Source organism: Ochlerotatus camptorhynchus, unplaced genomic scaffold, assembly GCF_037179485.1.
Source record: "Ochlerotatus camptorhynchus isolate MF236.1 unplaced genomic scaffold, CSIRO-AGI_Acam_v1.1 ptg000137l, whole genome shotgun sequence".
Lineage (NCBI taxonomy): Eukaryota > Metazoa > Arthropoda > Insecta > Diptera > Culicidae > Ochlerotatus > Ochlerotatus camptorhynchus.
In genome coordinates, this window is record NW_027040627.1 from 3116229 (window position 1) to 3134397 (window position 18169).

The 18169-nt window shown below is 43.1% G+C and overlaps 1 protein-coding gene across 1 annotated transcript; it reads left to right on the top strand.

Annotated features, from left to right (window-relative positions):
- The first annotated feature begins 16368 nt into the window (after positions 1–16368).
- Positions 16369–17619, top strand: LOC135700474 (argininosuccinate synthase). The gene has a single exon (XM_065220992.1). The coding sequence runs from the start codon at positions 16378–16380 to the stop codon at positions 17614–17616; it is 1239 nt and encodes a 412-aa protein (XP_065077064.1). The 5' UTR covers positions 16369–16377; the 3' UTR covers positions 17617–17619.
- The last annotated feature ends 550 nt before the right edge of the window (positions 17620–18169 follow it).

An 18169-nucleotide genomic window follows, 5' to 3' on the forward strand; every position in this document is an offset into this window, starting at 1 on the left:
AATAAATAAAAAGTTCAGATCTGTGGCTTTGTCTTCATCCAGTTATTCAAATAGATATTCCAATTGATTCCAAATATGCTTGTGTTTGAGCTCCTGAGTTTTTCTGCGCGTTTTTCAATGAATGAACTTATTGATCTGTTAACAAGAAGCAAGAGGGGAAATGACAGGTGGGCAGGAACTCACGGTCTCCCAGTGTTGGTGAGTTCTTTGCCGTTAATGTTCACGAAAAGTTCACTATTTTGCCATACAGAAATTCAAAACAAAAATTTTTTTCTGCGGATTTGGACAGTTTTTGACCTGTTTCATACGACCTGAAGGTGCATGATGGTCACAAATGCCGTACCAAACTGATTTCATACGCAATTTACCAATCTTTGATGCGAATTTCGCTAATAAACACGAGGAGCATTTCTTATAGCAAAACTTGCCATAACAAAATGGGTGGAAGAAAACAATAATCCGTTCAATCTTCTCCCAGTTGACGAGGACGGCACTGACTCAGAGGGCAATGACGGAAGTCCTTTTGTTTTCAAAGGTCCTTCAAGGAAGCGATCCAAGAATGACTCGCAGAAAACTAAAAAAACTGACTCCCAAGCCCACTTGGATAAATCAAGAGGTCACGGAAATAAACCGAAACCCAATCCACCGGGTTTTAAGCCTGTCGATTATGACAAAGAATTTCCGGGGCTTCCGGGAACATCTAAAACCCCAGATGTCCCAGTTTTGCAACCAGAACAGCAGAACGCCATGTTCACGCTTTCTGGAATTGTGGACAGCATTCTCGATCTGTTCAACATCACTGACCCTCTTCGGAGCATCATTAACATGATGCTTCCAATCGTGAAACCTTTTCTGAAGCAATTTGCTTCCAAGTGGCCCCTCCTTGCTTCATTCGTATCCTTCGATGGATAATTTTCCAAAAAATGATACGGTATCTCTCCTTCAATGGAATTGTAGAAGCATTTTACCAAAACTAGACATATTCAAATTTTTACTGCATAACATACACTGTGATGCGTTTGCTCTCTGCGAAACATGGCTCTCTCCAGATGTTAACCTTTCTCTTCACGACTACAACATTATCCGTCTCGATCGTGCAGATTCGTACGGTGGGGTGCTCCTAGGGGTCAACAAACAACACTCATTCTACAGAATCGACCTTCCTCCAGTGTCAGGTATTGAAATTGTCGCATGTCAGGTGAATATTAGAGGTAAAACCTTCAGTATTACCTCGTTATACATCCCTCCGAGAACGGCTGTTTTTCGGCGAGCGCTATCTGACATCTGCTCAGTGCTACCTGAGCCGCGGTTGATCTTAGGGGATTTTAATTCCCACGGTACAGGCTGGGGAGAGCTGTACGACGACAACCGCTCAACCATCATCTATGACCTATGCGACGATTTCAATATGACCATTCTAAACACCGGTGAAGTAACTCGAATAGCCAAACCTCCAGCAAGAGAGAGCAGACTAGACTTGTCACTCTGTTCGAACTCACTATCATTGGATTGCATGTGGGAGGTAATCCAAGACCCCTATGGTAGTGATCATTTGCCCATCAAAATTTCGATTTCCAACGGTTCATCTTCACAGTGTCCAATCAACATCGCGTACGATCTCACGAGAAACATCAATTGGAAAGAATACGCGAACGCGGTCCGTGACGGTTCAGAATCGGTCGACGTTCTCTCTCCGTTGGATGAGTACTCCTTCCTATCGCGGCTCATAGTGGATTGCGCGCTTCAAGCACAAAGGAAGCCTGTTCCTGGCACTACCATTCGCAAACGTCCTCCCACTGTGTGGTGGGACCAGGAATGCACCGACGTGAATAAAGAGAAGTCTACCGCGTTTAAACAGTTTCGTAAATACGGTTCCCGCGAATACTTTGAGCGGTATACGGAGCTAGAGGAAAAGTTTAAGAGCTTGGTCAGGGCCAAAAAACGCGGTTACTGGCGTCGGTTCGTCGAAGGGCTATCGCGAGAGACTTCCATGAAAACGCTCTGGAATGTCGGCAGGAGAATGCGTAACGCGGCATCGTCGGTCAACGAGGGCAAGGAGTACTCTAACAAGTGGATTTTCGACTTCGTGCGTAAGGTTTGTCCCGATTCGGTTCCGGTCCGATGCAACACTCGCGATCCGCCGCTGGAAAACGATGACATGGACTCCCCGTTTTCGATGGTAGAATTCTCAATTGCTCTTCTTTCATGCAATAACTCAGCTCCGGGAATTGATCGAATCAAGTTCAACCTGCTCAAGAACCTCCCAGAAGTCACAAAGAGGCGATTGTTGAACTTGTCCAATCGACTCCTTGAGCTCAACGTTGTTCCGGATGATTGGAGACAAGTGAGAGTTATCGCCATCCAGAAGCCCGGTAAACCCGCTTCGGATCATAATTCGTACCGTCCCATCGCGATGCTGTCGTGTATTCGGAAGCTGTTAGAAAAAATTATTCTTCTTCGTCTGGACAAGTGGGTCGAGGTGAATGGCTTACTCTCAGATACGCAATTTGGATTCCCTAGGGGCAAAGGGACGAACGACTGCCTTGCGTTGCTTTCAACTGAAATCCAATTAGCGTATGCTGAAAAACAGCAGATGGGTTCAGTTTTCTTGGACATTAAAGGGGCGTTTGATTCTATTTGCATCGACATCCTTTCGGAAAAACTCCATGCGAGTGGGCTTTCTCCGATTATCAACAATTTCCTGTTTAATTTGTTGTCCGAGAAACGAATGAGCTTCTCTCATGGCAACACGGAAATTGCACGAATCAGCTACATGGGTCTTCCACAAGGCTCATGTTTAAGTCCCCTCCTGTACAACTTCTATGTCAAAGACATTGATGAATGTCTGGCCGAAAATTGCACGCTAAGGCAGCTTGCAGATGACGGCGTGGTTTCCATGGTTGGACCAACAGCACCGGACCTGCAAGGACCATTGCAAGATACCTTGGATAATTTGTCTACTTGGGCAATGAATCTGGGTATCGAATTCTCTCCGGAGAAAACAGAGATGGTTGTTTTTTCTAGGAAGCTTTATCCAGCACAGTTTCAGCTTCAACTTATGGGTAGAACAATCACTCACAGCATGTCGTTTAAGTATTTAGGTGTCTGGTTCGATTCCAAGTGCACTTGGGGAAAACACATAGCGTATCTGAGGCAGAGATACCAACAGCGAATCAATTTCCTTCGTTCCATTACCGGCACTTCATGGGAGCCCATCCGGAAGATCTGATAAGACTCTACAAGACCACCATTCTCTCGATTTTGGAGTACGGTAGCTTTTGCTTTCAATCGGCGGCGGGGACGCACATATTGAAGCTCCAAAGGATTCAATATTGTTGCATTCGAATCGCGCTAGGTTGTATGCAATCGACGCATACCATGAGTCTTGAAGTTCTTGCGGGCGTCCTCCCCTTAACAAATCGTTTTGCGGATTTATCGTTCCGGTTCCTCATCCGCTGTGAAGTCATGAACCCGCTGGTGATCGAAAACTTTGAGAAGCTGCTAGAGCGGAATACTCAAACACGATTCATGAGCTTGTACTACGAGTACATGACTCTGGACATCGGCCCCTCCTCGTTCAACCCCAATCGCGCTGTCTTCCATTATTTCAGTGGTTCTTCCGTGAGATTCGATCTCACAATGAGGCAGGAGATTCAAGGAATTCCAGAGCCTCACCGTGCCCTGATTGTCCCAACTATACCGCCACGTCCCCACCGAGAAGAGATTTTTCACAGATGGGTCGGTGATAAATGCGTCCACTGGTTTTGGAGTATTCCACGATCTTCATAGCGCCTCATACAAGCTTCAAAAGCCGTGTTCGGTATACGTTGCTGAACTAGCAGCTATATCGGTATACGTTGCTGAACTAGCAGCTATACACGTTAGAGCGTATTGCCTCACTTCCACCTGACCATTATTTCATTTTTACGGATAGCCTAAGCTCCCTGGAGGCTATGCGTTCAATGAGGCCGATGAAGCACTCGGCGTATTTCCTCCAGAAAATACGATCGTCATTGAGTGCTTTATCAAACAGCTCACATGTCATCACCTTGGTATGGGTCCCTTCTCATTGCTCTATCCCGGGCAATGAGAAAGCGGACTCGCTGGCCAAGGTGGGCGCTATGGAAGGCGATATTTACGAGCGACAAATCGCGTACCACGAATTTTTCACGATCTCTCGTCAGCAAGTCCTCGCCAACTGGCAACAAAAGTGGAATGATGGTGATCTGGGAAGATGGCTACATTCTATTGTCCCACAGGTGTCGATCAAACCCTGGTTCAAAGGGTTGGATATGAGTCGTGATTTTATTCGTGTAATGTCCAGGCTCATGTCCAATCACTGTTCGTTAAACGCCCACCTCTTCCGTATTACGCTCGCCGACAGCAACTTATGTACCTGTGGAAACGGTTATCACGACATCGAGCATGTTGTTTGGTCCTGCTCCTTGCATTGTGAGGCGAGATCCGTTCTGTGTGATTCCCTTAGGGTCCGAGGAAAACAACCCTTTAAGCCAATTAGAGACGTCTTGGCTTGCCGTGATATCGACATTATGAAGCTTATTTACGACTTTCTTAAAGCTGTTGATGTATGTGTTTAGTGTTTTGTGTTTTAGTCATCCTTTACGTTTAAGTTTTAAATTAGTTCAAAATGCTTTCCCTTGTCCTCCCTCCAAATGATCAATAAATGTAATCCCTAATCTCGAGTAAACCGCGAGTAATCGGCCCCCGTTCTACTAACATTAGTTGTAAGAAAATTATATTCACACACAATAGTGTAAAAAATATTCGGCTCCGCAAAGCTAACGCATTTGAGCCTCGACAAATAAATGGATTATTAAAAAAAAAAAAAAAAATGGGTGGTTCATTTTAGTAAACAAACTAACACTTCTTCCGACTGTGTCACCTCTCTTACTCGTCTAGCAGTGGACGTATTTAAGTTGGCCAGTCAGCTTCCTTCCCCTTTTCGGGAAAATTGATCCTCCCCTAAGTCTCATAGCCGGGCAACGCATTAACTTGTTGGATGGTCTCCTTTTGGAGTGGCGCATAAGCCATCCAATTATCAAAAAGGGGAAGCTCGACAAGCTGGCGGGTTACAACCTAATGACACAGTCGGACGTAGGCTGTATGCAACATTCTCGTCCAGAAAGTTCATTTCCTTGCACAACTCCTGCACTTCATATTCTTCCTCGTGTTCTTCATCGCCTTCTTCTGGAGCCGCATCGCCGCTTCTAGCTTTTGATGAGTTCTTTGTCTTCTGGGTGAAATAAAGATGAGTATCTCTAGCTTTTTCCAGAGATTTTTAGCTTCCGCCACTGAAAACGGAAAACAAATACCATGCTATTAGCACACAGATTTTGAACGTTTTATGTGGAAACTTGCCTTTTATTATCAATGTTTTGGCGATGTTATCCCAGGCAGCATTACGTTTCACCAGATTTCTATAGAATTTGTCCTTTTTACAGGGTGTCGACTACCTGTAAAAACCTGGAAAGTCAGGGAATGTCAGGGAATTCTATTTCTGATCTGGAAAGTCAGGGAATGTCAGGGAATTTTAGTGTAGGTCAGGGAAAAAAAATCTCTTTGATTTATTCTAGCCAATTTTTAATTGAAACGAACCAAAATAACCGAATTGAGTATTTTGCGTTAAAACACACATTTTGTGTTGTTTCATTTGGATTTCTTTCGCTTCGTTCAGAAAAATAATCAAGCCGTCTTTATGTTGTAAATGTAGTCGTTTACTAATTTGCCAGGGGTATGCTGTGGTTGTCAAATTTAATATATAACCTTATATAACGCATTTATCTCACATTGATTTTGGTACTTTGCTTTTTGGTACCCACTATAGTTCGTTTACCCCAAAACAGGTGCAATGGGGCAAAGAGCTCGTTGACATGACTGTTATAAAATAATGTTTTTCGACAGTCAAATCGCTGCTAAGGTTCAGCTAGGACGTGACCTGGATATGTTTGGCATTGCTCTATAATAGGGTATACGTCCCTAACCTCGGTCTAATATGCAGCCATCGATTACGTTTTTAATCATAACTCATCAATTAATTTACCTGCAAACGATATTCTACTGCTAAATGGTATGCTTAGATATGCTTATTATGTCGTTTGCTACCAGAAACCACGAAAAGTTGAAAAACTTACTTTTTTTGAGACAATAACTCACCAGGGAAATGTATGTAATATGGGTCTATTGTCCCCAAATTGGGTCTATTTATGGATGCAACTTCGTCCTATCTTGTTTGATCCTCAAAAAAACGCTCTTGGTAACGTTTTCTGATGTATATTTTTTTATCACTATCACTGTTAACTTAATGCTCTTCATTCCTCAAAACATTTCACAGAGAAAATTTTACGAAAACTACATTAAATCACTCAAATTAAAAATTAAAAATTAAAAATTTCGCTTATCGTCTTTCGACCGCAGAATAGCGAAATCAAAACATTGTGATGTTCATTATACAGGTTTGGCAGAAAAAATCTTCCTTCCTGTTCGTTCCTTATCATCCAAATGCAAACCACATTGTTGACGTTACTCTTATTGCTATATGCTGTCAAATGAATTTCATGGGCCATAGTTAGGAACATAGAAAAGAAATGTGTCCCTAAAGTTGGGTCCATGATTTACTTGTGAAAACGTTGTTAAACAATTAAAAGAAACATAAAATATTCAAACAGCAACTGTAAGTTTTACGTCTAGTGTGTATTATCAGGTAATTCCATTCAATAAATGCCATAATCAGGCCATTTGATGATCGTCAGTCAACCTTCCCATCTTAACCTTATAAGTCATGGCGGCTAAAAACTCCGAACAGAGTGATATTCTCAACCAGTTTTATTACTTACGAGAGCTGAAAATGTATTGAAATGTTGTGATATAAATTGATTTGTGTGTGGTACACATTTATGAACCATCAGTGATCAATATTTTCCTTATTTTTTGTGTAATATTCCTTAATTAATTATTTATTTGCGTGATAGGCCGAATGAAAGGACTAGACCCACATTACATACCGTAACCCTATAAAGCAGAACTGAAAAAACACTGCAAAAGTCCAGTTTCGTTGCAGGGTTTGACGAACCCCTAAATAAAACAATAACAAAAAAACAAATGGATTTGAATGCCCGATTCTGGGATGATTTGAAAAACGAGGTGGCAACTCGTTACATGACGTCAAAGTTTTTGGGAAGATCCCAGGCATCAGATCTACTCACTGCGTTTATGGAAGCCCTTGCCGGTATCCCTTCGAACAAGTTGCTGCAAGTGTCCATGGATGGGCCCAACATGGGCTGATAGATCTGGGAAGCTGTGGCATGCACTATCTTGATGGTAGTTTCTGTGTTGCAATTATTTGACAACCGTTATAACATGTTATAGCTCTGTAGTCTGAACAAGGTTTTAACCTGGCTTTCTTCAAATCAGCTGCTGTCGAAGTTGAGCCATTTCTATGCAAATTTCAGACGGATAACCCTATGGTACCTTTTTTTTTGTACAACGCGATGTCTCAAATGGTTAGAAGCATTATGGAAAGGTTCATTAATATTGATCATCTGAACAATATTGCGTAGGTAAATGACACAGGTTATTGGTCGGCGTATTCAGAACTATTGTTGGTTTTTCAAAATGATTTGCTGCTTATCGCATGGCAACGCCAATGCAGAGAGAGGATTTTCAGTAAATGCAGAATGTCTTTTTGAAAACATGAGAGAAAAGCCAGTCGTAGCGCGACGTCAGATCTATGATGGTGTTACTCATGCAGGCGGGTTGGGAAACTTACAAAATATGAATGAACTTATTCAGCGAGTTCGAAATTCGTATTCGCTTTCCATGTAGATAAGGATCGTCGTATGACAGAAGCTCTCGATTCCGACAAAGCGAAATTGTTTAAACGCCAGAGAGAAGCAGAAGCGAAACATCTAGAGAATAAGCGAAGAAAGTTATTGGAAGATGCTCAAAAAGAAGCCGAGAGTTTGCAAGAGAAAATTGTTCTGTTAAAATTATAATCAGAAAAATCTATCGTCGAAACAAACAAATTTGAGGTAAATTTAAACATAAACTCAGTTTGTTCTGGCAACAAAAAAAAGGCTTATTGCAAACGTATTCCATTTTGAAGTCAATACAATCTATGTTTAAAATAAAAATAATATTACGTTTATTTTAAAAATATTCGAGCTTAAAATAAACGTGAAATTTTGTTGTTGTCAAAGTGAACAAACATAAATTTGTTAATTTTAAATATGTTTTTCATTTTTTAAACAAACAAACTATTTTTAAACTATTTTAGTATTTTAAAGCGCGAAAAAGAAACTGAAAATGGATGAGCCCTTTTCATATGAAATTCTCGATTAATCAAAGTGAACTTAAGTGCTGATTAGACAAAATTGAATTGCAAATTGAGCTTCATTGGATTCTGAGATGATTTTAAGCATCACCGGTTTAGTTTTGTGTGAAAACGGCAAATAAAAAAAAAATCAGTTCAGACATGAAAAAGTTTTTGTAAGAAAAACTTTTTTCCTTAAAAGTGCCCATCTCGCGATGTACCTATCTTGAGGCAAAGTTTCATCCAAATCAAACATGGCCATTTTTTTAAATCGACTCTAAATTCTAAAAATCGATTTTTTTCAGTATAGGTCGCAAATGAAATTTTTTTCAGTATTTTTTTTCGATAATTTGGTCAATTTCCTAAAAGTCATTCATACAACATATTTTTGTTGGAGTTGTCATTTTTCCATAATATTTTTTAGAAAAAAATAAGCAGAAAAAGTTTGGCCCTTCTCAAATATTAGTCTAGACAAATTTTGGAAAAACTGAGTATGCAAAAGTGCTTATTTAGTCAAAGTCTACACATCCAGAAAATTTTATTGAAATCTGAGAGGGTGCTGCCAGCTTCGATTCGATTTGGCGCGAAATGCGTCCTTTACGATCTTCCGTGCCGTAAAGCCACTGATCCCGTGTTCCTTTGTCATTTTCCTTATTGAATGCACTGGATTCATCCGAATCTTCCTTTTGATAGCAGCAATAACACTCGGAACCCGAGCTGACCTCGGACGACCTGTGGCCATCTTCGCGAATAGTTGTACTTTCTTTTCTTGGTCTAAAACCCTTTTGACGGTCCACCGGGACACTCCCACGGCGATTGAAATGTCTTTTCGCGACATTTGCGCGTGGGACAAATCACGAATACGCTGCCACTTTGTCATGGTGAAACTGTCAAACTAAGCAAATCATTTTCTTTTATACACAGTCTACTACAGTATGAGCTATAGGTTATGTGCATGCAAAGAAAACTAAGGCATTGTATGCACAGGTGAAACGGGAACCTTATTTGTACGATGGTGCAAACATTATCACGCATACGGTAGAGTACCTGTTACCTGACACTACAAAACATTTCTGGTACGTCTATATATGCATTTAGATTGATATTTGAAGTCCCCCCACTTTTACATATTCTGCTCAAAAGATACTTTCTGCCCCGCCCTATTAATAAAAATCGGCAGGAAATCCTGTGACGGATCAGTTATTTTGTGTGCAGAATGTGGAAAATGAGGGATTTCAGATGTATTTTTAAATATTAATCTAAATTAATATATAGAGGTACCAGACAGGTTTTGCACTGCATTGTCCTCTGTGAACAATTAACGAGAAACAGATAATGCGTAGTTTCCATCACCGCAAACAACAACAGTGTCATCTGATGGAACATTAATGCAGAAGCTTGACAAAATGATTAATTTCCACCAAATTAGCTCACGCAAACATTTTATATTTTCAACTCCCACTCTCACTAAGAAATATTCTTCCAGCTCACGTTTTTTTCGCTGCATTTTCAAAATAAAATTTTCTTTCATTTTTTTAATTTTTCATTTTCCAAAGCATGTGCTTACGTTTTACAGTTTTTTTTTTAATTTCAATTGACTCACGAGTTTTATTTACATTCCAATGCTTGCAATTAAAGGTTCTGCAAATATTTTAAAATAAATTAATTTACTTTCACTTGTTTTAAAGATTCAACTTATATTCACTTTTAAATCTCGATGAACATTTCAAATGGTCCTATCTGCTTCGTACGATTCTCTTCATCGACTTTCTCTGTTCATAACCCCTGCTATGCAAACAGGGCTATAAAATGGTGAGTTGACAACCTGGAAGGAGCGGAATACCTAGCCCTGGTCCTCACAAGTTCCTATTCACGCCTCCTCGAGTCATATGATAACAAAAGACTACCAGCTGAAACATGGACACAGCTGGGTGGCGTAGCCTGGGCAATGTTGCCAGTCCGGCAATAGTAAAGTGAAGAGGTGCGACGTGAACACTGGCGCGGTAACCATAGTACGGTGATTGAGGAAATGCTTCACCAAACCTGAGCGTCTGCTCACCATGGAGGTGTGGCTCAAAACGGCGTCTGTTCTCCATGTTAGGAGCGGCTGATCACCGTCCTAGTGCCAGCGTGGGACTCTAAACAGAGCTGTGCACGATGGTCCCCCGGCAAGACAGGGGGTTAGGGCAGGCCCAACAAGACGCCCTGAAAAAAAAACAAAGTTGCAAATACTGAAGAAAGAAATACGGATCGGAACAATCGGCACAGACCTACGCGACGAAATAAGGACTACGATTGGAAACTCGGAACATGGAACTGCACATCGCTCGGCTTCCCGGGTTGCGATAGGTTAATCTATGACGAACTTAAACCACGCAACTTCGAAGTCGTAGCACTGCAGGAATTTTGCTGGACGGGACAAAAGGTATGGAAAAGCGGGCATCGAGCGGCTACTTTCTACCAGAGCTGTGGCACCACCAACGAGCTGGGAACCGGCTTTGTAGTGCTGGGTAAGGTGCGCCAACGCGTGATTAGTTGGCAGCCGATCAACGCGAGGATGTGCAAGTTGAGGATTAAGGGCCGTTTCTTCAACTACAGTATCATCAACGTGCACTGCCCACACGAAGGGAGACCCGACGACGAGAAAGAAGCGTTCTATGCGCAGCTGGAGCAGGTGTACGACGACTGTTTGCAACGGGACGCCAAAATCGTTGTCGGCGACATGAACGCTCAGGTAGGACGGGAGGCAATGTATAGACCGGCAATCGGGCCAAACAGCCTGCATGCCGTATCGAACGACAACGGCCAACGATTCGTGAACTTTGCAGCCTCTCGGGGTATGGTAGTTCGAAGTACCTTTTTCCCCCGTAAGGATATCCACAAAGCAACCTGTAGATCACCTGACCAACACACAGAAAACCAAATCGATCACTTCTAATCGACGGGAAATTCTTCACCGACATTATCAACGTCCGCACGTACCGCAATGCGAACATAGATTCGGACCACTACCTAGTTGCAGTATGCATGCGCTCAAAACTCTCAACCGTGCATAACACACGTCGAAGTTGAACGCCGCGACCCAACATTGAGCAACTACGGGACGCCGGAGTTGCCCAGGACTACGCGCAGCAGGTGGAAGTTGCACTACCCACAGAAGAGCAGCTTGGCGCAGCTTCTCTTGAAGATGGCTGGAGGGACATCCGTTCAGCCATAGGTAGTACTGCTGCAGCGGGACTAGGTGCTGCAATCCCGGACCGAAGAAATGACTGGTTTGACGGTGAATGCAAACTGTTAGTAGAGGAGAAGAATGCAGCACGGGCGAGAATGCTGCAACACCACACGAGATTGAATGTGGAGCGATACAGACAAGCGCGGAACAGACAAAACTCGGTTTTCCGAAGGAAGAAGCGTCAGCAGGATGACCGAGATCGCGAGGCGATGGAAAATCTGTACCGCGTAAACGACACACGGAAGTTCTACGAGAAGCTTAATAGTTCGCGCAAAGGCTACGTGCCGCAAGCCGATATGTGCAAGGACTTGGATGGTAACCTTCTCACGAATGAGTGTGAGGTGATTGAGAGGTGGAAGCAGTACTATGACGAGTACCTCAACGGTGAAGCAGCAGAAAACGAAGGTGGCACGGCTACAGACCTTGGAGCACGCGCAGAAGACGACAGGCTACCGGCCCCTGATCTTCAAGAAGTTGAGGAGGAGATCGGTCGGCTGAAGAACAACAAAGCAACTGGTGTAGATCAACTACCAAGTGAGCTATTAAAATACGGTGGTGAAGCACTGGCTAGAGCGCTGCACTGGGTAATTGCCAAGATTTGGTGTCGTATGCCCAATCTACAAAAAGGGTGACAAGTTGGATTGCTGCAACTACCGTGCGATCACACTGCTGAGCGCCGCCTACAAGGTACTCTTCCAAATTCTATGCCGCCGTTCGTCACCATTTGCAAGACAGTTCGTGGGGCAATACCAGGCGGAATTCATGGGTGCCCGCACTACCACGGACCAAATTTTCGCGATTCGACAGGTTCTACAGAAATGTCGCGAATAAAGGGTGATACGGTCAAAATTTGGTCAATATCAACTTGACGTATTTCTTTCAATTTTGCATTTAAAAAACCTGAACACCCCTCATTTTGAAGGTGTGTGTGTGTAGAATGTTGCTCCTATTTTGATTTTGGAATTCACTCTTCAGTTGTCAAAATGCCGTCCAAGCAAGAAGAGCAGCGTATCAAAATTTTGCTCGCGCATCGTGAAAATCCGAGCTACTCGCACGCAAAGTTGGCAAAATCGCTAAAAGTTGCCAAATCAACCGTTACAAATGTAATTAAAGTGTTTGGGGAACGTTTGTCGACAGCCAGGAAGTCTGGATCGGGGGGAAATCGAAAACCGGAAGCCGCTGAGACGACAAAGAGAGTTGCCGGTAGTTTCAAGCGAAACCCTAACCTCTCTCTCCGAGATGCCGCAAATAAGCTGGGTGTATCGTCTACAACCGTGCATCGAGCCAAAAAACGAGCCGGACTATCGACTTACAAGAAGGTAGTGACTCCAAATCGCGATGATAAACAAAATACGACGGCCAAAGCGCGATCCCGGAGGCTGTACACGACGATGCTGACGAAGTTTGACTGCGTGGTAATGGACGACGAAACCTACGTCAAAGCCGACTACAAGCAGCTTCCGGGACAGGAGTTTTATACGGCAAAAGGAAAGGGAAAGGTAGCAGATGTTTTCAAGCACATGAAACTGTCAAAGTTCGCAAAGAAATATCTGGTTTGGCAAGCCATCTGTACCTGTGGCTTGAAAAGCAGCATTTTCATAGCTTCCGGGACTGTTAACCAAGAAATTTACGTGAAAGAGTGTTTGAATAAACGTCTGCTGCCTTTCCTGAAGAAACACGGTTGTTCCGTACTGTTTTGGCCGGATTTGGCATCTTGCCATTACGGTAAAAAGGCCATGGAGTGGTACGCCGCCAACAACGTGCAGGTGGTTCCCAAGGACAAGAACCCTCCCAACACGCCAGAGCTCCGCCCAATTGAGAAATACTGGGCTATTGTCAAGCGGAACCTAAAGAAGACCAAAAAAACTGCTAAGGGCGAGCAGCAGTTCAAGGCAAACTGGCTTTCTGCGGCGAAGAAGGTGGACAAGGTGGCTGTACAAAATCTGATGGCAGGGGTCAAGCGTAAGGCCCGGCAATTCGGATTTGTAAAAGCGGAAGCCTAACTGAATATTTTTCCTGAATTTTATACTAATTGAACTTGAAAAAGAAATTTAATTTGATTTTTTAAATAAACGATTTCACCGATTTACACGCGTTTTCCCTTGACCAAATTTTGACCGTATCACCCTTTACAACGTGCCCACACATCATTTGTTCATCGATTTCAAATCCGCATACGACACAATCGATCGAGATCAGCTATGGCAGATTATGCACGAGTACGGATTTCCGGACAAACTGACGTGATTGGTCAAGGCGACGATGGATCGAGTGATGTGCGTTGTTCGAGTATCGGGGACACTCTCGAGTCCCTTTGAATCTCGAAGGGGGTTACGGCAAGGTGATGGACTTTCGTATCTGCTGTTCAACATCGCCTTAGAAGGTGTGATCAGAAGAGCTGGGATAGACACGAGTGGCACGATATTCAGGAAGTCCATCCAGCTCCTTGGCTTCGCCGATGACATTGACATTATGGCACGGAACTTTGAGATGATGGCGGAAACGTACATCAGACTGAAGGCTGAAGCTGGACGGATTGGACTAGCCATCAACGCATCAAAGACAAAATACATGAAAGGAAGAGGTTCTAGGGAAGACAATGTTAGCCTCCGACCCCGAGTTCAGATTGACGGTGACGAAATCGAGGTGGTCGATGAGTTCGTGTATTTGGGCTCACTGGTGACCGCCGAAAATGATACGCAAAGACGCATTATGGCAGGGAATAGTGCCTACTGTGGACTCCGGAGGACGCTCCGGTCGAATAAAATTCGCCGCCGCACGAAGTTGACTGTCTACAAGACGCTGATTAGACTGGTGGTCCTCTACGGCCACGAGACCTGGACTATGCTCGTGGAGGACCAACGCGCCCTTGGTGTTTTCGAACGGAAGGTGTTGCGTACCATCTACGGTGGAGTGCAGATGGATGACGGAACGTGGAGGAGGTGAATGAGCCACGAATTGCACCAGCTGCTGGGAGAACCATCCATCGTCCACAAATTGGGCGACTACGGTGGGCTGGGCACGTCGTTAGAATGCCGCACGACGACCCAGTGAAAATGGTTCTAGAAAGCGACCCAACAGGAACAAGAATAAGAGTCGCGCAGCGGACAAGGTGGATCGACCAAGTAGAAGGTGACCCGCGGACCCTTCGCAGACTTCGAGGCTGGCGAACTGTGGCCATGGATCAAGTAGAGTTGAGACGACTTCTTCGGACAGCAGAGGACAACAAGGCCTTAGCCTGAATGGTAAGGTAAGTAAGCTATGCAAACAGATTTCGCGCTAATTCTACCAAATAGTTTGATAAAGGAGGTTCTTATCTAGCGTCCAAAACGTCAAATACTACAGGGAAAGGTTTTGCAGCTGAGTTATTAACGAAAGAGAAAATAGATGAAGAGAATCGATCAATGCAGCTAGGACCTTTTGAAATGCTTATCTAGAAATATTTGGTTTCAAATTAATTTCTGATTCAAAAATTAAATCTTCTTATAAAACTTCAACTGATTAGTCTAATTGCGTCAACTGTCCACTTTAGTTTCGTTTTTTCGTTCTTGATTTTCAAATTCATATTAATATTTTTTTTTGTACCCTGACCGATGATTGTCATTTTCACCCTCTTTTAACACCCATCATTAATCTCTACTGATTCGAGCACTGTAATACATGTTGCCTGCTTCGAAGGCGCAGAACTGAATTATATACATCAGAATAGGGTTCTCTATGAAACTTGGTTGGACCGAAAGTCCGTTTCACATATGTTAACTTCTAACCGTTGATACATTGCAAGATGGACACTTTTAAGGAAAAACATGTTTTCCAACATGTCTGAACTGAAATTTTTTCAACGTGCCATTTTCTTACAAAACTAAACCAGTGAAGGCCATAATCATCTCAGAATCCAATGAAGCTCAATTTGCGAGTTAATTTTGTTTAATCAGCAACTGACTTTGACTTTGACTTTGGCCGAATTCCGTATGGCTGCATGCCGTTTGGCCAAACGCCATTTGGCCGAATGGGTTGTTTGACTGAATGAATCGTTTGGCCGAATACTTCAAAAGAGATTTCCAATTTTTGAACACTACTAGATTCCTTAATGGCAGCCCTGTGGACTTTTTTTACTTTCCACAATTCTGGTATTTTGACATTATAAATTTGGGATTTTTTGGTAAATTGTATTCATTATTCTTTTAAAGATAAGCTTTTAGCTATGTAATTTGTTTTTTTAGCCACCCTTTTTAACATGAGCAGTTCTTTTAAGTTTTGTTGTTCTTGCTATTTTTTGCGAGCTAATTTTGTCTAATCAGCAACTAAGTTGACTTTGATTAATCCAGAATTCCATATGAAAAGGGCTTATATCATTAGAAAATAATGTTATTGATTATATTGTCTACTACTGAGGCAAAATCCGATACAACTATAGCAACTTATCATTCTTAGCTAGAAGTATCCATAAAGAATTAGGTATGATTAAAATTTAAATGGAGATATTCCTTCGTATCAACAACAATGTGGGAAGTCAACCAATTCCACTCAAAATTGAATACAATAACATACATATCATTTTTTGCATCTTCCGATGCATCGTTTGGGATTTGAGTCCATATTACAGCATCAAATTCAAAATAACACCGAACACGTCAGCAAACTGATTAGTGCAATGTACGATCCACAAGCTCCCATTATTTATAAACAAAAAGGTGTTATCGCTTCCTTGATAACCTGTCGCCCGATCATTCTTGAAAGCGAAATTTATAATTTGAATATAGGTGAAATTGAGATTAGTTCCGCACATACCGTTGAACAGTAAACATCGAATACCATGTCCCAGCAGGAGAAAATTTTGCTAGCCTATTCCGGTGGATTGGACACCAGTTGCATCCTTAAATGGCTGCTCGAGAAAGGCTACGAGGTGATCTGCTTCATGGCCGATGTGGGCCAGGAAGAAGACTTTGTCGCAGCTCGTGAAAAAGCCCTTCGGATCGGTGCCAAGGACGTCATCATCAAAGATATGAAGGAGATGTTTGTGGAGAAGTACGTTTGGCCGGCTATCCAGATGGGATTAATCTATGAGGATCGCTATCTTCTCGGCACATCGCTGGCCAGACCTTGCATTTCGGTAGGACTGATCGAGTGCGCTGCTCAACGCTCATGTACGATTATCTCCCATGGAGCTACCGGCAAGGGGAATGACCAGATAAGATTCGAGTTGAGTTGTTACGCCTTAAATCCGAAGATGAAAGTCATTGCTCCGTGGCGTTTGCCGGAGTTTTGTGAACGCTTCCAGGGACGGACGGATTTATTGGAATACGCCAAGAAACATGGAATTCCTGTGAGTGCTACGACGAAAGCTCCCTGGTCGATGGATGCAAACATTATGCACATCAGTTACGAGTCAGGGATTTTAGAAAATCCAGCTGTCGCTGCCCCGGAAGAACTGTACCAAATGACGCAGTCGCCGGTGAAGGGCCCCGATACACCCGTGAAAATGGACATTGTTTTCAAGGAAGGAATTCCGGTTCGTGTGTCAGAACATGCAAGCGGTAAGACGATAGAGGGGGCTTTGAATATTATTCTGTACTTGAACAAGATAGGAGGACAACATGGCGTAGGAAGAATCGATTTGGTTGAGAATCGGTTTATTGGACTGAAATCCAGAGGCGTGTATGAAACGCCAGGTGCTTCTATTTTGTATGCTGCGCACAAGGATTTGGAAGTTTATTGCCTGGATCGTGAAATTCTGAGAGTGAAGTCCTATCTAGCACTGAAGATGGCCGACTACGTGTACAACGGATTCTGGTACTCTCCAGAAGCTGAGTTTGTGAGGTCTTGTTTGGTTACAGCTCAGAAAAATGTGACGGGAAAAGTTGTTCTCGAAATCTACAAAGGTCACGTTATGGCCGTGGCTCGGGAATCAACCAAGAGTATCTACAATCAGGAACTGGCATCGATGGATGTGCATGGAACTCTATCGCCCTATGCTGCCACTGGGTTCATTGAAGTCAATGCAATGCGTTTGAAGGAACATTATCGAGTGTTCGGAAGTGCCAATACCAAATAATTTTCGTCTCTGAAATTATGTAGTGTATTGAAAACTACTTATAAATAAATGCGTATATTTGAAAAAAAAAATCTATTTCATTTCATCAATCTGGATAAAGAGAAACGCGGTCATACTTGCAGCAAAGCTGCTTCACCCATTTAGCTTCTAGTAACGGGGCAGTCCCTTTGACTTCCGGACGAGACCTTCAACGAAAAAAAGCATACGCCTACAGCCTCCCTATATTGACATTGGGACGATGACGACAAGCCCTCCCAAAACGGTTTGAACAAGCACTCTCAGAGTTGGTAGCATACTTCCCTTGGATGTTCGATGTTGGCACAATCAGGCCTTTCTCCGCCCCTAGGGAGGATTTTTATTTTCATTTTGCGATGTAACATTGGCCTCTGCTATCACAAACCTGTCCTGCCGGGAAAAACCTTGTAGCGTGGCACTCAGTCAGTGCCTATAGTGAGAATCCGTTGCTCGGTAAAGCGATTGAACATATTTGAAGCGACGGCAGCGGCATTCTCTCTAACGGTATGTGCGAGTCGTAGGTGAAGCTGCGGGGAAC